Source organism: Thalassophryne amazonica, chromosome 19 (genome assembly GCF_902500255.1).
Source record: "Thalassophryne amazonica chromosome 19, fThaAma1.1, whole genome shotgun sequence".
NCBI classification, from domain to species: domain Eukaryota; kingdom Metazoa; phylum Chordata; class Actinopteri; order Batrachoidiformes; family Batrachoididae; genus Thalassophryne; species Thalassophryne amazonica.
Window position 1 is genome coordinate 62,585,748 of NC_047121.1, and position 21,670 is coordinate 62,607,417.

Below are 21,670 nucleotides of genomic sequence, written 5' to 3' on the forward strand. Positions count from 1 at the left end.
TGACAAAAGAACTTCAGCTGAACAGCTTGTGGATGGCCTACCGGAACGATGCCCTATTTGATGCAACCCTACTCATTTATCCAGGCATGAGACTGGCTGTCAGAATGTACTGCTTGCACCCCCCCGTGTGGCTGAGTTACAGAACAACTTGAGCATTGCATCAAATTTTGCCAAAAGCTTGGTGATACCCAAGCAGAAACCATTCGCAAGCTTCAGCAGGCTTTTGTCGATGATGCCATGGGCATAACGCAAATAAAAGAGTGGTATAACTGCTTCACGGGTATAACCTGAAAACCAAATTTCAGTCATTGCAATGGAAACATCCAACATTACCAAAGCCAAAGAAAGCACAGCAGATGCTCAGCAAGGTCAAAGTCATACTGACCGTTTTCGTTGACTCTCATGGGGTGGTGTATCATGAGTACACACCAGGAGGCCGAAATAATAATAAAGAGTACTATTGGGAGGTCCTACGATACCTTCGTGATGCTGTGCGCCACAAACAACTGGATCTGTAGATTGAAAAAAGTTGGCAGCTCCACCATGACAATGCGCCCATTCATTCTGCTCAGCTAAGTCAGGTCTTCCTGGCCAAATGCAACACTCATGGAATTCGTCAGGCTCCTTACTCTCCTGATATAGCTCCCTGTCATTTTTTTTTTTTCCCAAAGATCAAAATGGCACTAAAATGCTGTTATGACACCGTGAGAATATTTAGAACACAGTCAGAATGCAGTTAAGAGTCCACCTCAACTGCCAATCGATATTTTTCCACCTCGAAAGTACATTCGGGCTGGCCGTGCAAACGTGCCCGACTGTTTGGAGTGCACTCAGAATGCTGTCGGAGGTTTTCAAATGCACCTTGACTGTGCAGGAATGTACGTTGAATTTTCATTCCGACGGCATTCAGCCTCTAGTGTGACGGGGGTATAAAATTGGTTCATGTTGGAACTTCCAGTAATGTTGCACATGCATACATACACATAGGACCAAAAACAGTATCCCTGCGTGCTCTGTGGGTCTAAATAATAATGGATCTTTCTTGATTAATAAAGGCACTGAGTCTCTTGTATTATCAATTAAATGCTTCTGTAATGTAGGTTTTGCTGTTGTAAAAGTGGCAACCAACAATTTAAATGAATACAACATGAATGAAGCCCTTTCACAACTTCTTAATTCACAAAATGAGCTAAACGGGTTTGCAAAGTGACCACATTGTGTTGGTCAACAGGGCGTTCCCTCCCCTTAATTCTGGCCTGTGATTTAACATTCCCTGCAGTTAAACCACGGGTGCCCATCAGCGACCACATGTGACTATGTGACCTCATCATTTTACATCGAAATACAGACAACCAATGCACAACAAAAACACAGCTGGAGTTACTAAGCAAACGCTAAAGAAGTTTTTGATTGAGGAGGGATCCTGTCCAATGAAATGCAGTGAGACAGTAACTGAAGAACACAATCCCTGCAAGTTTCATTGGAATCACACTTTGAGAACCCACACTTGAACGAATGCCATTTGCAATTGTAATCTCTAAACTACACATATACACTTACATGACATCAAACACCCAGCACCAGTCATTCTCTTGCCAGAATCTCCTCGTATGGCTTTTAAAAACGTGGGTGGTGGAAGGATTACCACACGGTGGTGCAAGAGGAGGGGTGTGCTTTGTGCCAAGTGCCAACAGCTGTTTTTAATGACAGAAAGGATGCTTCCGCTAAAGTCTGAGAGAAACAGCACAAGATGAAGAACACAAGGAAGCAATGCTGTTGGAAAGCCAATAATAACAGTGTCCAACAGGAATACTGTACAAAGTTGTGATTTGGCTTGTGATTCGGTGGAGATCATTCGGCGTGGCCATGTAAAAATGTGAAGCTCAGCATCCACATATAGTGAGGCTGCGGTTAGACTCTTTTATTTAGGCCATAATACGCACCTGCTAGAGCTTTGCATGACTGAGGTCAAATGGAAAAGGGCTGACACATAAATAGCTTGGTCTCTGTGTATAGATATGCTGCAGACTGCAATTTGGTAAATTTAGATACCAGCACACTGTAAACATGAAAAGCTGTACTTTCTTAAAACTAGTTATGTCAAACAGTCCCACAAAATTTAGTTGTTTAAATGGGAAGCATGCAATTAATTTTAACAGTCTGTTGCAATTTGGGGCAGCACAGTGGCTTAGTGGTTAGCACTGTTGCCTCACAGCAAAAAGGTCATGGGATCGATTCCCACCTGTGGCCTTTCTGCGTGGAGGTTGCATGTTTTCCTTAAAGTAAATAGAGTAGTTGTTTCACAGTTTCAGTTGATATTTGTTGGATATGTAGGGTAGCAAAGGACATCCAGACAAATCTATTTATGAAGAAATCAGTTGTATTAAGACAAGAAAAAAAGGTGTCCCATTGGTATCTGTATCGGCAGATACTGAAGATTCCAGTATCGATACCATGTCAGCTAAAATTGTGGCTTAATTACTATTAAAGCTTCTTCTCAGTTCTGCCAAACATGAAGTTTAATCACTAGAGATATGGTTTGTATGCTTCCACATTTTGTTTGAAATATTAATAAATGATAATCACAAACGACACACTGAATACCTGTCCAGTCAGGCTCTTTTGCCTGATGCAACTTCAAATTAATAACCCATCTGACCAGCCACGTGCAGCAAGTTCTTTAGAATCACATCACACTGACTTGACTTTACAAGGATGTCATTAGTACACTTGTGAAAATGGACCTAGCAACCATGTCAACACAACAAAGTTTCCAGAAATTATCGTTCAAATATATGTGGTTGAAGGCACGTTGTGAAAGTGAACAATGCAACATGTCTGCTAGCAGGCCATCAAACCTCAGTGCAGTAATTGGTTTAACTTAATCTAAAAAGTATATGAAGCAAATGGCTTCTACAGCAATTGAATATAGAGCTACTGAAATGAATGCAAAGATAAATAAATATAAAGCTAACAGATATAAAAACAACATGAAAAGCTAACTTCATGTAAAAAGGTCTGAATACAAAGCTAACTGAAAAATAAACAGGGACACCACACTCATACTTCAAAGTATCTGACATGTAATGAACTTTTAAACTGTGTCAGACTGGCCCCGCATCCAGGGGGAGTTGCCGACTCTCATCTGCTTCATACGATGGAATCCAGAGATAAGCACTGGCACCAATGGGCCTCAAAGCCTATATAGGACTTTGAGTTTGATTGTCGACTGTTCGTAACAAAAATCAAAACATGTCTTCTCATCCACCCACCCAATGTACTTGCCAAATTTAGTAAAAATTGGATGAAGCATTCTTAAGCTATCTTGTCAGCATTAACACAAACTAACTGATTGCATTAACATATGCCTCCAGTAGAGGCCACTAATAAAGTGTCCTGAATCTAGCTATCTAAACAAAATCTCATATTACGTAATCATATCTTCATGACATGACATGATTGATTAAACAACTGTCTAAAGTAAAGTATTTACCCAACATAGGTTAAAGGTCATCCCATTCAGTTTACCGTAGACTTCACGTTACTGCATGTGTTAATATTTCCAAATGAAAAGGAAAGGTTCATTCTTTTTCTGGACCTGACCGTCTCCCATTTATACCACCCCTATAATTACGCTCTGATGGGGGAGCTAACTCTCTTCTGTGGGAGAACCCGGGCTGGTGCCAAGCCCCACAGACTGGATCCACCCTCAGAGGCCCCACTTGAGGCTGCTAAGGTGACTACATAAGCATCGCAGCACCCTGGGGTAACTTATGCTGTGATTTGGCACTGTATAAATAAATTGGTAGCTTTTTATTTTTTAAACTCAGATCATCAATCATGATTTCCTTTGAAAGGAAGCAGCCAAGCTCTTAATATAGGCCACAGATTCAAACTTGGACTGATCCTGTAAGATATCTGAATAACACCCTCCTACGTGTAAAAACGTGATGGATCAATGTTCTAACATCCCCAAACCCAGGAGGCAAAAACAAAATGCAAGAATCTCAGCCATGATGTCATATCACTGGATCCCGGCTCCCGAGAGCTTGTTCCAGTGGGATGAACACGTAAACAAACATGTTCCTCAACTTCAGCCCAAATGGTTTTAGTCAGGAACTGTGCTGCGAGCTACTGCTGAGAAGAAAGGTAACCACAGAGCATGTCTTTACTTTTATGAGCACCTTTAGAATTTATGACTGTTGATGTGGAATAAATGACCGGCTGTGAAACAGATTTATTTTACTGCTGTCTATCTTTAATATGACACAAGAGTTAGACGTGATTAAAGTGGGGTAAGGAAGTTGCTACTTTTAAAGCAACTTTTCACCTTCTAAAGGGCAGCTTCATTGTCTACCTGCAAAGTAAAGATGAATCATCAAAGCTTTTGTGTCATTATTCAATTTGTCCTCAGATTCATTAAAATATACTTCCTTTCTGTTGTTTTACACGGATTATTTTCCCTGCTTTCTGTCTTTGTGGAATTGTGTCAGACTGACAATCAACAAACAAATCAGGGTTTTATTCATCTTTAAAACTTTTTATAATATTCCACTTTCTGTGTGAAATTTGGCAAAGTTTGCTGTTAGAATTTGATGTTTGTTCATTACCATTTGGAAATTTCAAATTTAATCTTTTGACAAAACATCAAACCTTTTGAAAAAACATCAAAAGACAAATTTAGACATAAACAAATGGACATTTGTGACTTTTTGTGCATTACTAGATATTTGTTTGCAAGGTTTAAGGTGTGATTATTAAATGCCATTAATCAATGAAAAGCTTTAATACCAAATTCTTTTATAAAGCATCTTGAAAGCAATGCTATGAAGTGCTTTACAGCAGGATAACAATGCATAGCATTTCAAAAGCAACAGTCAAATAACCAAGGAAAAACTGCATATTAAACCAAACAAAAACAAAATATAACTAAAAGCAGTCATATTTCAGTTACTTCACAAGACTAACAAAACAGATCATATTTCATCTTAGATTTTTGCAAAATTTTGCATCTGTTCTCAAAAAATGTAAACTAGTCATTATGAGAACCATGGCCTCAGTTTATACACAATTATGACATTTTGGAATTTCAAGAGGCAGGAAGTCAGTTTTTCATCTAAACACTCAGCCGACTCTCAGTGGATACTTTTCAGACATGAAAAAAGGAAAAGAATATCGAGCTTTGGAACTGTGGGTAAAATTAAAGAATCTTTTACATCACACAGATTCAATGAATCACCAAAACAATGTGTGCATTTTGCACCCACATCCCTCGAAACACTGAGAACTGATAATATGTCAACAGACAGAACGGCATAAATCCAACATCTCAGAGCTTTCAAAGATGAAGTTGGTTTAACTGCCGTTTGCTGATGACATCATGTGAAAAACAAGGGATTAACAGCGGCAAAATGATGTATTCAGACATGCAGCATAAATACTCTGGAGTTTTTCCTTATCTATGTCCAATGATAGTTGCTCCACTTCTTCAACTTCAAAAACATCTTTTCAGCTGACACGTTATGCAAATGATGAGCAAACCATCTGGTCCTGAAAAATGCAGTGAGATAAGGTCCAGAGATACTGAGCTCACGTCTAGGACCAGGCCCAAACCCAGGACCAGAGCCCGGAAAAATGTTGCTGTTATAAATATCTGTTGAGTTGATTCTGAACTGTCTGATGTGGTAGCAATATGCAGGTCGCACTCGAAACTCACACAATATACCGTCTTTAATATTGCACCCCACTTTTATGATACTGAAGCTTAATTAAAATGAATAATTATCCTCTGCACTGGTAACAGTGGAGAGCTTGGGCAGAAAAAATGTAGAGGAGTGGCTGGGTTAGGCTTGTATATGCAATACCTCAAAAAACAATAAATGTTGCATTATTGTACACATTCAGGTTAAAAGGGCAAACTGATTAAAATCTTTCCCTCCTCCCACACAACAGAAGCCACAATGAAGTCAGAAAGTAAGTCCTATATGGGTTCTGAGGCCCAGTGATGCCAGTGTTTGTCCCTGGATTCTTTAGTGTTGCATGGATGAGACTCTATGTGACTCGTGGATGAGACTCATCACAGGTTCCTTCCCCAGCCAAGGCTGGTACTAGGAGAGGAAATGTTTATGCACCTCACAATTCGATTCAATTACTATTCACGTACTATTGAGGTGCATGAAACCGTCGCAGCGGGAACACAGAGCAAGCAGCTGGAGTATGTGTAACCACATCGCGCTGTGGAAAAAAAAAAGAAAAATACATGCTGCCCATGGGATTCGAACCTGCAATTTACAAAAGCTCTGATTGCCATCCAGAAACTTTACCACTGAACTACCATCACTATCCTGTAAAGGGTGCGGAAAAATGCCTGAAATGAAGAAGGACATGGGCATATTTAAATACGTCCTTGTACGTCCAAATATGGTACGTTTTCTCCAGCTGGGAACGTCCAGAACCAGAGATCTCCACAGTAGCTTCTGTCGGCGGACACACCCCGTCAGTTCATCGCACCCACCAACGTGTCACTGTGTTTCTGTGTTATGTGGGCTGTCTGTGAGTCTCTGCTCAGCAGCTGACCTCGCTGTGCTGTGTGCGCTCAAACCTGCCTGTCCGGCCCCCATGTGATCATGTCTGTGCAGCATATATATCAGCATTTTATGCAACTGTGCCCCCTCCACGCCAGCATGTCACATGCGTTGGGGGGAGCGAACCACACGTATGCCACATGTTTCGCGGGGGCGACCTGACACACGTGCACACGTGCCATACACATGCAACATGTGTGTTTCTTTTTGCAACGCCACACTCGTGGGGGCACTTAGACAAATTTCACATACAGCTCGAATGTGTTCATCTGCTGACTGTTTTTGTGCTAACAGCACAAATGGCCACACATTTTCTAAGTGCCAAGCGAGCGGTGTTCAATGTGCGTGTCACCTGAAACTTCACCGATACCTGCTGCAAGAGGGATCGAATGGGCTCTCACAGGGGACACTTTGTCTTTTAGCTGCTGGTGTGCGCAAATAGTTGTAGCAACAGGTGTATGAGGCATTGGAGGCAGCTACGATTTTACATGTATTGCATACGATCCCTCGACCAATTCGTATATGTGTGAAGGGGTCCTTAGAGGGCGCAACTGCTAGGTCTAAAAATGACAAATGCGTTGGGTGGAAACTACGTGGGGTGACTGAGAAGTTTTGAGTTTCTGGTTTGAGCCAGATAGAGTGTATAAATGAAACATTCCATTGTGAGGAACAGATCTTCAATCTCTATATCGGTGATCATACAGTTGACCATCAAGCTGTTGGGGACAAACCTGAAACATGTTGAGGCTTGTGAAGGAGCTTTGCACAGTGAGAAATTCTTCAGCTGGAATAAGATGACGAATTCTGATGTCAATATCAATCAGCTGCTCCAGTTCAGATGGCTCTGGGGTGTAGCCTTCACCCATCAATGCTGACACAGCCGACATGTCCTCCTGGAAGAGAAGCATTACTAAACTGATGTCCTATTGGGTATAAATCTGTTGTTTTGTAGCAAACAAAAGTCAATGAAACTGATAAATACTATATATACTGTAGTTACTGTAGGCCCACATACTGACAACTACACGAAGAAGTTTTTTTTTTAATGGTACAAAACCTACTGGTTTATAAAGTGCATTAAATGGTGTCTGTGCCTCTGTAGACATTATATATATCTCAGGAGCTGCTGGGCAGGATTAGGAACTACCATATCAGAGGATGAGTGCGGATAGGTCGGTTTGAAGACAAAGTGAGAGAGGCAAAATAGAGATGGTTTGAGGACGTCGAGAGGAGGACCAAAGAGGAGGTTTATGGATGTGCTATGGGAAGTTGCGTGGGTTGTTGGAGTGACACAGGAAGATGCAGGGGACAGAGTGAGATGGAGCAAAGACTTCTCATGACGCATTCACGAAAGTAAGGTGCACTGTTTCTTGCATATTCCTGCAAATTTTCGTGGGTGTGCACAACAAGCATTTTGGATTTAAGGGTTTACGTATTGGTTAACGTTAGGGGTCAGAATAACAAAAATAATAAGTAAAAGATGAACTGCCAGATTTTTTGGGGGGGTCCTGGCATCTTGCCTGCTGACAAATGCAGGGGTATCACCAGAATTTTTTCACAGCATAGTGGGGAACTTAGTGGGGCATAGCTGCTACCATTCCTACCAGGCTGCTCAAGGAAGCCCTACCATTATTTAATGCTTCGATCTTAAATATGATCAGTCTATCTTTGTTAGTTGGCTATGTACCACAGGCTTTTAAGGTGGCAGTAATTAAACCATTACTTAAAAAGCCATCACTTGACCCAGCTATCTTAGCTAATTATAGGCCAATCTCCAACCTTCCTTTTCTCTCAAAAATTCTTGAAAGGGTAGTTGTAAAACAGCTAACTGATCATCTGCAGAGGAATGGTCTATTTGAAGAGTTTCAGTCAGGTTTTAGAATTCATCATAGTACAGAAACAGCATTAGTAAAGGTTACAAATGATCTTCTTATGGCCTCGGACAGTGGACTCATCTCTGTGCTTGTTCTGTTAGACCTCAGTGCTGCTTTTGATACTGTTGACCATAAAATTTTATTACAGAGATTAGAGCATGCCATAGGTATTAAAGGCACTGCGCTGCGGTGGTTTGAATCATATTTGTCTAATAGATTACAATTTGTTCATGTAAATGGGGAATCTTCTTCACAGACTAAAGTTAATTATGGAGTTCCACAAGGTTCTGTGCTAGGACCAATTTTATTCACTTTATACATGCTTCCCTTAGGCAGTATTATTAGACGGTATTGCTTAAATTTTCATTGTTACGCAGATGATACCCAGCTTTATCTATCCATGAAGCCAGAGGACACACACCAATTAGCTAAACTGCAGGATTGTCTTACAGACATAAAGACATGGATGACCTCTAATTTCCTGCTTTTAAACTCAGATAAAACTGAAGTTATTGTACTTGGCCCCACAAATCTTAGAAACATGGTGTCTAACCAGATCCTTACTGTGGATGGCATTACCCTGACCTCTAGTAATACTGTGAGAAATCTTGGAGTCATTTTTGATCAGGATATGTCATTCAAAGTGCATATTAAACAAATATGTAGGACTGCTTTTTTGCATTTACGCAATATCTCTAAAATCAGAAAGGTCTTGTCTCAGAGTGATGCTGAAAAACTAATTCATGCATTTATTTCCTCTAGGCTGGACTATTGTAATTCATTATTATCAGGTTGTCCTAAAAGTTCCCTAAAAAGCCTTCAGTTAATTCAAAATGCTGCAGCTAGAGTACTGACAGGGACTAGAAGGAGAGAGCATATCTCACCCATATTGGCCTCTCTTCATTGGCTTCCTGTTAATTCTAGAATAGAATTTAAAATTCTTCTTCTTACTTATAAGGTTTTGAATAATCAGGTCCCATCTTATCTTAGGGACCTCGTAGTACCATATCACCCCAATAGAGCGCTTCGCTCTCAGACTGCAGGCTTACTTGTAGTTCCTAGGGTTTGTAAGAGTAGAATGGGAGGCAGAGCCTTCAGCTTTCAGGCTCCTCTCCTGTGGAACCAGCTCCCAATTCAGATCAGGGAGACAGACACCCTCTCTACTTTTAAGATTAGGCTTAAAACTTTCCTTTTTGCTAAAGCTTATAGTTAGGGCTGGATCAGGTGACCCTGAACCATCCCTTAGTTATGCTGCTATAGACGTAGACTGCTGGGGGGTTCCCATGATGCACTGTTTCTTTCTCTTTTTGCTCTGTATGCACCACTCTGCATTTAATCATTAGTGATCGATCTCTGCTCCCCTCCACAGCATGTCTTTTTCCTGGTTCTCTCCCTCAGCTCCAACCAGTCCCAGCAGAAGACTGCCCCTCCCTGAGCCTGGTTCTGCTGGAGGTTTCTTCCTGTTAAAAGGGAGTTTTTCCTTCCCACTGTAGCCAAGTGCTTGCTCACAGGGGGTCGTTTTGACCGTTGGGGTTTTACATAATTATTGTATGGCCTTGCCTTACAATATAAAGCGCCTTGGGGCAACTGTTTGTTGTGATTTGGCGCTATATAAAAAAAATTGATTGATTGATTGATTGAGCGTTGCAGACATGAGTATTGTAGGACGGTCCGGAGGCATTCCCCCCACCCCCCCCAAAAAAATTCTGAAATTTATAACCCTTTGAAACACTATTTCCTGCATTTTGAGGGCGACTTTGTGTAGCTAACTGGGGCATTAAATAACATGATCTTTAAAAAGAAAAACTCAGCTTGGCAATGAGATACTCAAATGACACTCGGCTGGCAGCGGGGAGTGGCAGAACCACAACGGTTGGCAAAACCGGAATGATAATACAATTGACTGAATGATTGACACAACAGCACCTTACTATGCCCCCTACTCTCAAGATATTGATAACCAATCTCAAGATAACGTAATAAAATATCATTCAAAGCAGAAAGTCCCACCGTCATGTTCAAAGCAAAAACTTATCTCTTTTCTATCCCAATTAGCATTAATCACTGGAATAGCATATCACCATATTGGGAAAATGTACCCTCACTAACACTACACCACACAAGGTCCCGTTCTGCCATTCTGTCACTGTTCTGTCAAGGGTTTAGGGCAGGGGTGGGCAACGAAACCAGAACACTGTCATCACATTCTAAAAAAAACAAGGACAGCCAGGACAGGACGTGAAAACAGGACATGTTCTGGGAAAACAGGATGTTTGGTCACCCTAACCTGAGTGGCTGCCAACCAGGACCCAAGACTATTTCATGGTATGGTGGATGCAGGTGACACCAGCGCATGCTCCCAGCTCTAATCTGACCTGACAGATCCTATCAGGAAGGCAGTCAGAAAGATCACAAAAGTGTGTTCAACAAGCAGCGAGCAGCAGCATGTGGTCACTGTGCCCTTAATGGATCGTGCCAAGGTTTGTGTGAAAGCCGCAGAACTAAAGACACATCAGTACCAAAGGCCTGGTGACATAAATACTGTGCTTGCATTGCTATGGTCATTCATAATAGCTAGCCTTGCGATAACAGGAAGTGCAGCCCATTAAAAAAAAAAACCCAGAGCATCTGCACTCCTATTGGTTTGGTATCTACCTCTACAATTACTGCGGTATTGTTCTAAAAGTTAAGGCAAACATCATAAATGGAACAGCAAGACCTGAAAAAAAAAAACTGGCAAGCTGTCTTACGGATGCAGAGCTGTCAGGGACAAGCTAACTGAAACCGTATGTGAAATGCAAGTATGTTCCTTCTCACTTCCCGGCTGTCTTCAAACTGGCCTCACAGCTGCCAAAGGGCTGATAAAAGCACATTAAAACTAAAAAAAATAAATAAAGCATTTAAAGTTAGGATGGTGGAAGTGAGTTAGTTGCATGAAATACTCTCCTGCTCCAAGTGGAAAAGTGTTCAAATGAATCATCAGAGGCAACCAAAAGGACTCGGGCTTCTTGCTACGACTTTTAGTAAAAGTTTACCTCATGAAACTGGAGAATATGAAAGATTCTGGCTACTGGACTTTACACAAAACACAGCAAAGGGAATTGTTGTGAAAATATGATTAATGAAATAAATCCAAAACATGTGGCCTGCATCTGGAATTTGACATCTGGTTTATAATCTGAATTGGTTTGTGGAGTCAGAGGCTGTTTCACGCGCCAAACAGTCATCAAAACATGGACAACTGAATGGTCTGATTCTTTTCACGGTCCTGAGAGCCAACACATAGCTGTGTTTACCGAGCCACTTCTTGTAATAATCACAATAATGGACGACTGCATTCACACAGATTGCATTCACACAAATCATACATCATCTTTTTTTTGTAAATCAAATAATCAAGTTACAAAAAGAAGATCAGTACGTTCTTGAGAAAAAAAAAATCCTGGAGATGGATCTGTGTGCCATAATGTTGCTCTTCACAACCACTGTACCACAGGGATCTGGTTTTGGCCATTTACTTTCTCCTCTTTATTGGCCCAATTATATCCAGTTATAGAATATATTCCATCGTTCTCCTGATGATAATTATATTTATGTGCTGGTTAATTATTGCAATGACTCCCATTTAAAATATTTCAAGGCCTTTCAGGTCGCACCTTAAAAAAAAACTGCATTCAATGTAACTTCATGAAAAATGATGTGTCCAACACAGAGATCGGTACAACCAATAAATAAATAATGTAACACGTCTGCACAGTTTTGATCAACCTTATTTTATGAGAGTTTTTTCTTTTTCTTTTATAAATTGCTAAAACTACATTTTCCACCAGTATTGCATGGAATCAACTTATTGTGTCCACGATTGGTTGCAATTTTCTTTCATCCAGAATAAATTATTGCAATATTTCATTTTCCCAGTCCACAGTCAAAAAAAGGAGGGTGGGGGGTTAGCACAATATGCCTGCCGATATAAAGCAGGCTCATTCTAATGTTGGTTGATATCTCACTACCTTACAGTCTGCTTGGAACATTTATTAAAATAATTGGTTTCACTTGTACTGTACACTGAGCTTTTCATTTTATTTCTCAGAGCTGTTATCCATTCCTCCACATTTGATTTATTTTTCTTTTCATTTATTTTATTACTGCAGTAACTTTCACTCATTCATTCTTTTTTTTTTTTTTTTTTTTGTGGCATATCTGGGTCTGAGTCACAGTGGCAGCAGATTACGCAGCTTGTGCTACAATTTCCTATCCTAACATAGGCCTTCAAACTCCTCTTGGGGGATCTCTTGACACTCACAAAGCAGCTGGGAAATATAATCCCTCCAGCATGTCTTTGGTCTTACCCAGGGCCTCTTCCCAGCTGGATGTGCCTAGAAGACCTCCCTAGGGAGACGACCAGGGGGCATCCCCACCAGCTGCCGGAGCCACCTCAGCTGGCTCCTTTCGATGCAAAGGAGGAGTGATTCTTCTCCAACTCCCTCTCAGATATTTGAACTTCTCACCCTGTCCCAGATTGTAATCCTATGTACTCTACAGAGGACCCTCATTTCCTCCGCTTGTGTCTGCGAGCTTGTTCTTTCAATAACTACCCAAAGCCCAAAACCGCTGGTAAGGATAGGAGATTGAGTGGTAAATTGAGAGCCTCGCCTCCTGATTCAGCTCTTTCTTGACCACGAAGGTTCGGTACAGGGTGCGCAGGTCCTCCAATGCAGCACCGATCTGTTTGTCAAATCTGATGCTCCATCTTACACCAACTCATGAACAAGAACCAAAGTAAACTGGCAGCAGAGAAAATTCCAAGTCTTCAGAGTGCTGGTTCTTTACCATGGTGGCCTAAGACAATGAGTGAATGGCTTCAGACCTACAGTGGCTTGCAAAAGTACTCAGCCCCTTGGTATTTCACACATTTGAATTTGTTTATGGCATGTCAAATACAAAAAGTAAATCGGGCTTCTCAATATAAAAATTTCTAAAATTATCTTCCTTAGACTCAAACTGAAAGTAAATCTCCACAACTTGATATAAATTTAAAAAATATATAAAAGCCAAGATGATGGGTTGCATAAGTAATCAGCCCCTTTGGTATAATACCTGTAAATAATCAGTTTAATTGCCAGTTTTCTTCAGACAAGTCAGGGGATGGATACATGAACATTTTCAAGTCACTGAATATGTCTTGAACTTTATTCACATCAGTTATGAAGAAATACAAACAGTATGGCACTCTATGGTAAATCTGTGTGGAGTAGACAGTTGTCAAAAACTGAGTGACTGCAAGAAGGAGAAGAGTGAGGAAAGCCACCAAGACACCCAGACAACCCAGAAGAAGTTACATGCTTCTGTGGCTGTGATTAGAGAAATTGTGCATAGTGCATATTTTGCATTTTGTATCCCCAGTTATACAGCTTCATGAAGTGGTACAGAGGAGGATTTTCTTTCACCAAAACATTAAATCTAGGCTTCCATCTCAGATGTACCTTCTGGCAAATTGTAGCTGAAATTTCAGGTCTTCTTTTCAAGAAAATTTTCAAGAGCAGGAATTATTAAATCACAAAGTTAGGCTCATCCTACAGCTGTGTTTTCTGTTAAGGCTTCATGTCAACCTACCTTGCTGTCTGCGCCTTTGGCACTCTCCTCTTCCTCTTTGTCTATTTCCCGGAGGAGCTCAGCCAGACGGTCTTTCTCTGCCTGGGTCATAAGCACTTGGCCGCCTTCGGCATTCATCAGCTATTGGGTTACACAATATTTGGAAAAAGTCAAATTGTCCACAATAAGCCTGCTATTCATTTAAACTGAGCCCTAGTAGCCTTAAAACTTTAAAGCCTATTTTTCTTAAAACTAGAGACTTTGCTCACTGGAAAAACAAGACTGAAAACACCCCATTACTGAATGTGGCACTGCATGGACTTTAAAATACCTCAATGTTCCTCTTTACAAAGTTCTTCTGTTTTTTCTTGCTGTTGCCTCCATCAAGCTGCCCTTCACCTGACTGTTCATGGCCTCCTTCAGCTGATTTTATCATGCTGTCTGGGCTCGTTTCACCTATTAAACAAGTTACATTTCAGATTCCAAAAGGAGAAAAAAGTGTCAAAGGTGAGAGAAAAGACATTCCTGCATAGCTTCACCAGTGGGTGATTCTCCTTTGGTTGACCTGGTACTAGTGCACTGGTCTCGAGGGTGAGGTGAGAAGTCACCCCACCGTGACCATAAAGATACATCGCTCAGTGACATTAGCATCAAATGAAAGGCAAACTCTGTGTGCTCTAGACACCACAATATAAATGTACAAGTAAACACACAGTACATACATCTGTTAATGGTGTTTTTGACTTTGCATGACTTCTGTGTGACTTCATTATGAAATCATTCATAGCAATCAATCACAAATATTTTGGCTGATCAATATATGCTTTGATCAATCTGGGCTTCTTGGTTGTTCAGATATACCAAAAAAAAAAAGCCTTTTTCAGACCATGTTTTCCTTGACCTTGATCTTGGACCAAACTACTCCAAAATCTGATCTTGATATCTATCCAAGTAATATTCTCACCATGTTTGATTTCAGTATCAATTTTTTTCAATTTATTTTAATTTATATAGCGCCAAATCACAACAGAGTTGCCTCAAGATGCTTCACACAAGTTCTAACCTTACTATCCCCCAGAGCAGCAGTGGTAAGGAAAAACTCCCTCTGAGGAAGAAACCTCAAGCAGACCAGACTCAAAGGGGTGACCCTCTGCTTGGGCCATGATACAGACATAAATTACAGAACAATTCACAAAATGAACATACAGGAAATGCTGTTTGTGCACAGGACAGGAGGGTCTCCAGCACAAATACCACACCCATCTCTGGATGGAGCCGAAAAAACAGAATCAGGCACCAGAAAGGCAAGAAATACAGTATAATTTCTCAGCATTAAACAACAAGAAAAACAGTAAATACTAAGGTGATCGCCGGCCACTAGCCCTAAGCTTCACTAAAAGACCCAGAATTTAGGTAAAGTTGAGGCTGCGGCACACTCCGTTTCCTAATAAAATGAATTAAAAGAGTAAAAAGCGCAGAACTATACTATGCCAGTATGCTAGCCATATGAAAGGGAAAATAAGTGCGTCTTAAGTCTGGACTTGAAAGTCTCCACAGAATCTGACTGTTTTATTGACGCAGGGAGATCATTCCACAGAACAGGGGCACAAAAAGAGAAAGCTCTGTGACCTGCAGACTTCTTATTCACCCTAGGGACACAAAGTAGTCCTGCACCCTGAGACTGCAAAACCCCAGCCGGTACGTAAGGTTAAATTAGGTCAGCTTGGTAGAGAGGTGCCAGTCCATGAACAATTTTATAGACTAGTAGCAGAAGCTTAAAATCTGATCTCACTGGGACAGGAAGCCAGTGAAGAGATGCCAAAATGGGTGCAATGTAGTCGAACTTTCTGCGTCGTGTCAAAAGTCTGGCTGCAGCATTATGAACCAGTTGGAGACCCCTAATGCTAGACTGTGGTAAACCAAAAAACAGAACATTGCAGTAGTCCAATCTAAAAGAGATAAACGCATGGATCAGGGTCTCAGCATCAGCCATAGACAGGATGGGATAAATCTTCGCTATATTTCACGGGTGGAAGAAAGCAGTCCTAGTAATATTTCTAATGTGGAGGTCAAATGACAATGTAGGATCAAAAATTACCCCAAGGTTCCTCACTTTGTCAGTGTCATGTATGACACACGAGCCTAGGCTAAGCATTAACTGGTCAAATTGATGCCGATGTCTCACTGGACCAAGAACCATCATTTCAGACGTATCAGGGTTTAAAAGTAGGAAGTTTCTAGACATCCAACTTCTCACTGATGCAAGGCAATCTTCTAAGGATTTTATGTGAATGACATTACCAGCAGTTATCAGCATGTATAACTGAGTATCATCAGCATAGCAGTGAAAGGTAATCCCAAAACGCCACAATATGTGCCCATGGGGTGCTATATAAAGGCAGAAAAGCAGGGGGCCTAAGACGGACCCCTGTGGAACCCCAAATTTCATGTCACTAAGGTTAGAGGTAGTGTTAGTGTACAAAACACAGTGAGAATGACTGGTCAAGTATGACGTCAACCATGCAAGGGCACTCCCAGTGATCCTAAAGTGATTTTTCAGGCTATCAAGTAGAATATGATGATCCACGGTATCAAATGCAGCACTGAGATCTAAAAGCACCAGAATCGCAGTGGTGTCCGAATCCATTGTAAGCAGAAGATCATTCACCACTTTAGTGAGAGCTGTCTCTGTGGAATGATATTTTCTAAAAGCAGACTGCAGTGGCTCTAAGAGATTATTCTCAGTATGATAGTCCACGAGCTGCCGTGACACCACTTTTTCCAGAATTTTAGAGCAAAATGATAGATTTGATATCGGCTGATAGTTTTTCAATACACTAGGGTCAAGATTAGGTTTCTTAAGTAATGGTTTAATCACTGCAGATTTGAAACATTTAGGAACAGATCCAGAAGTTAAAGAAAGATTAATAATTTCCAGCACAGTCGGCCCAAGAGTGGGCCACAGGTCCTTAAACAGTTTTGTTGGTATAAGATCAAATAAACAGGTTGTGCTTTTTGTTGACGTTACGAGTTTCGTCAGCATGCCTAGAGAGATACTATCAAATTCTTTAAATCTAGGTAATACTTCAGTAATGGCGCCCACCTCAATAGCAGGGTGTCATGGCTGGATTGAGGCATGCTGGGATATGTTTAACCTAATGTCTTCTATTTTCTTCTCAAAGTAATCCAGGAAATCTTGTGCTGTAAAACGAGAGTGAACTACAGGTGGTTGTCCATGAATAAGTGTTGCCACCGTGTCGAACACGAACTTTGAGTTATGCTTGTTTTTGTTGATCAAATCAGATTAATTGGTCCGCTTTGTAGCCAGTAATGCATGCCTATAGTCTAAGATAGCATCACGCCACGCAAGGTGGAATACTTCTAATTTTGAACTGCGCCATTTCCGTTCTAGACGTCTAGCCTTATACTTGAGGTCACGCAGGTAATCACTGAACCAAGGTGCCTGTGACTTGGGGGAGCACGGTTTTAACACAGGTGGTGCAATCATGTCGAGTGTAGTTTTGACCACGGAGTTTAAACTATCCACAAGACTGTCTACTGATTGAGTATTTGCCAAATGTGAAGCTAAGATATCAGGCAGTCTGTCTTTGAGTTCAGTCTTCGTTGAGGAGTTGATGCAGCGCCTTCCCCAGTAGGGTGGAGGCCGTCTGGCATCAGCAAGCCACGGCAGCCCCAGAACAAAGGCCAGTTATCAATAGAGCTAAAGCCTTGCTGTCTACAAAATTGCGCCAGCCACCTATTTAATTATGTCAGCCTGCTAAACGCCTCATCAGCACCCCGGTAAGGGAGGGGACCAGAGACTATTAATCTATGCCAACACATCTTTCTGGCAAGATCACAAGTCCTCTCTATGTCCATTTTTGTGACCTCTGAGTGCTTCATCTTGACATCACTGGTGCCGATGTGAATAATTATGTGACTATATCTCATATCATGTTCCTTAGTCTGTCTTCCCTTCTGCAGTGTGAGCACCCTAAGATGGGACACAATGTCAGGAGCTCTGGCCCCAGGAATACATTTAACATCAGCCAGCGTCTGTAACCTGACTCTGCGTGTGATAGAATCACTAAAGTCCTGCATTTTGGCCTGGAGACAGGAGTGGAAGTCACTCGTGGGCTCAGACAATTCAGATCTGGCAAATCCAAGGGGAAGAACCGATTCACCGTTCGCAGTGGCGAATGTGATCGGGGTACCACAACTGGGCACCAAGCCCTACGGGGATTTCTCCGCCTAGCCACAGTCTGAAAGCCGTCCTCCACAGGCGGCGTTTCTAGGCTGATGCTAATGGGCACGATAGCCGGCGCAACACTTACCTCATCTGGAGTGCCTGTAACATCTAACTCCACTGAGCTAAGAAGCTGTTCTAACTTACGGGCACGGCTCTCTAAGAGAGCCACCCTATCTTCCATCATCACGCAGGATTTACGGAGGGTGTAAACTGGTGTACTTTGTGCACTAGGAAATTCAAGAGTCTGGCCAAGCAAGCACAAGCTAACAAATAATGAATAAGCTAACCACTCCTAAGGCTCACACAGGATTCACACAGATGTAAATAATTGAATTAAAATTCACAGCATTTACAGTGAAAAGTAGCAAAAGTATTAGACTTGAGGAACAGTAAAAAAAAAAAAAAAAACTCCTACGGGTAAACCACTCCTAAAATTAACACAAGAGTAAAGTACTAAGCTAAAATTCACAACAATTACACTAAAAAACTAACAGAAGTATTAAACGGCAGGGGAGGGAGTCAACCTAGCTAGCGAAAGCTAACCACTAGCGATTCACAACAGGACTGTAGTTAAATAAGATTCAGAGTCAATACTCGTGATGGGTCCAGCAACACCGATGCGTCAACGCATGCGTCAAGCTCATAGAGCGAAACCCCGTGTCGGTGTGCCTATCACTTTGCGAAAGTCACGTGACCGATACAGGAACTGTTTCGAACTGACACTGATGTGCCAAAGTGGCCAAACTGTGTTCTCTCAACGGGATGCATCTGCCAAAAGAATCTCGGATCTTTTGCAGTGTATCATCAAATTCACCTAAAGTCATGGAGCAGCAGCAAACAAACAGGAAAGTTTCCGTCGTGTGGGATTATTTTGATGTCATATCGGAAACAAGGTATGTTTTAATTTCCTTGTTTCATCCAGCTCCTCTCAGAGTTTCCACTTGATCTATCTGAATTCGTATTAATTTCAAAGCGACTCTTAATTTACTATTAGATGTCACATTTGTTCAGTAGAACTTTCCTATCTAAACAAGAGCACCTCCTCAATACTGAGACATTAGGCATGAGAATGAAGTCCCAGATACACCCAGGATGACCTCAGGTATACAACTATTCTACAACTTACCCACAGTTAATTTATTGATAATTAATTCCTATTAATTTATTCTTTACGTCATTTTTAACCATCAAGCTTCCAGGAAGCAGATCATGGATGAGGCTCTGCTGAGTTTCATCCTGAAGGACTGCCAGCCCCTCAGCATTGTGAAGAGTGAAGGGTTCAGGGAACTTGTTCAGGTCCTTCAGCCCTCATATGTTTTGCCAACCAGAAAGGTTTGTGTGGAAATTATCTAAAGTAGTAGTTGATATATTCAAATTATTTAACTTTTAATTTAAATATATTCATTTGCTTTTGGTTTGAATTGCTGTAATTTTCAGACCATCAAACAAATGGTGGCCAAGAAGTGTGAGGAGGAATGGGAATGAGTGAAAAAGGAAGTATAGCAAGCTGTGGCAATGAGTATAACAGCTGACATGTGGACATCTGTGAACATGGAGGCTTTCTTGGCTCTTACCTGTCACTACATTAATGAAAATGTGCAGTTGTGTACATCTGTGTTGGGTGTGCAATACTTTCCACAAAGTCACACTGCTGACAATCTGGCCCAAGTCAAAAGGGGCATGATGGAGGACTGGGCCACAACTAATAAAGTAAAGTGTCTTGTGACCGACGCAGCACCAAACATGATTGCATCCACTAGACAGCTCCAAATTCGACACTCAATTTGCATTGCACATAGTCTCAATTTATTAGTTAGAAAATCATGTGATCAGATCCCCACACTTACATCCATCAGACACAAAGCTCGGCACATTGTCACATACTTCAGATCAAGCACTACAGCCAAAGAAAAGCTTGCTCAAGTGCAGCAGCAGATGGGACAACCAACCCTGAAACTTATCAGTGGGGTGGCAACACGCTGGAACAGCACATATGAAATGCTGTCAAGGCTACATGATGAGAGGGAACCAGTGTGTATCTCTCTGGCCTCTCTAAAAACAGATTTGACTCCACTTACAGCTGATGAGTAAACCATCACAGGAGAAACACTTCTTGTCCTTGCTCCTCAGGGTCAAAGGTCATCCCAATGATGAACATGCTCTATCTTGCACACACAGGCACCCACACACCTACATGACACTGCTTCCAATCTGGAGTCATTAAGTGTGTTGACCCAAGCAACACTTCTAGACCCCAGACTGAAATCACTCAGGTTCCGCAGTTCCTCCAAGTGCAATGAGGCCATCAATAGACTGCGTTCAGAATGTGCGTCTGTAATCGGACGCACAAATGAGCCCCAGCCAGGACTGTCTGCACCCACTTCGGGCATGTTATTCAGCATTATTTGTTTGTTGTTGTTTGGAAATCATGTACTGAAATGCCACATTGTTGTTTTTAGATGACCTTTGGCAACATCTCGGCATCGAAGTGGGCAGGCAGACCAAAAGTGCCACAGCTGATGCCATCCAGGAGGTGCAGAGGTACCTGGCAGAGGCCAATATTGCCAGGTCCCAGGATCCTCTCAGATACTGGGACAACCACAAGACAGTATATCCAAACCTCTTCCAGCTGTCATTACAATTTCTCTGCACTCCAGCCTCATCTGTGTCCTGTGAGCAGCTGCTTTGTAAAGCTGGAGAAGTTGCATCAAACAAGCATATGACAGACTCAAATTCAAGGCTTTGGAACAACTTCTTTTTTGAATAAAAATTTAAGATTTTAATTTAAATGAAGATATGAAATGATACAGAATGGAATACAATGACTTAGATTATATTATTGTATGTACTAGGCCATGAAATCGATGTCAGTTGAGAGTGTCAACTCGGGTGCCTGTGGGAATTTTTAAGGTCCCGCAGATGTCAGTATTCAGTAACACAGTTTGGCAATGTGTTGAAACGCTTCATGACGCCTCATCGACCCATCACTAGTAGATACGAGGTCTGTGAGAAAAGTATCGGACCTTTTTATTTTTTTCAAAAACCATATGGGTTTGAATCACGTGTGATTGCATCAGCCAAGCTTGAACCTTCGTGCGCATGCGTGAGTTTTTTCACGCCTGTCGGTTGCGTCATTCGCCTGTGAGCACGCTTTGTGTGAGCAGTAGTCCACCCCTCTCGTCGGATTTTTATTGCGAATAAATGTCTGAACGATTTGGAGCTTTGCTGCATCAATTTTTTTCCAGAAACTGTGAGAGACCTCCAGGTGGACACCATTCGGAAAATTAATATGGAAAGAAAAGCAGAGGGACGCGCCAAGGAGCCGTTCATTACGCGGGACAAAACCACCTCGGTGTTGGTCTCACAGGACG

At 41.6% G+C, this 21,670-nt stretch overlaps 1 protein-coding gene across 1 annotated transcript in view; it reads right to left on the reverse strand.

The window, feature by feature from the left end:
* Positions 1–21,670, reverse strand: part of fsip1 (fibrous sheath interacting protein 1) — a 74,560-nt gene that overhangs the window by 48,334 nt on the left and 4,556 nt on the right. Inside the window, exons 5-7 of the mRNA XM_034195608.1 lie at positions 14,382–14,506; positions 14,072–14,191; positions 7,316–7,477 (exon numbers count right to left, since the gene is read on the reverse strand). Of these exons, the coding sequence (XP_034051499.1) occupies positions 7,316–7,477; positions 14,072–14,191; positions 14,382–14,506 (407 nt within the window). The remainder of the gene's footprint in view (positions 1–7,315; positions 7,478–14,071; positions 14,192–14,381; positions 14,507–21,670) is intronic.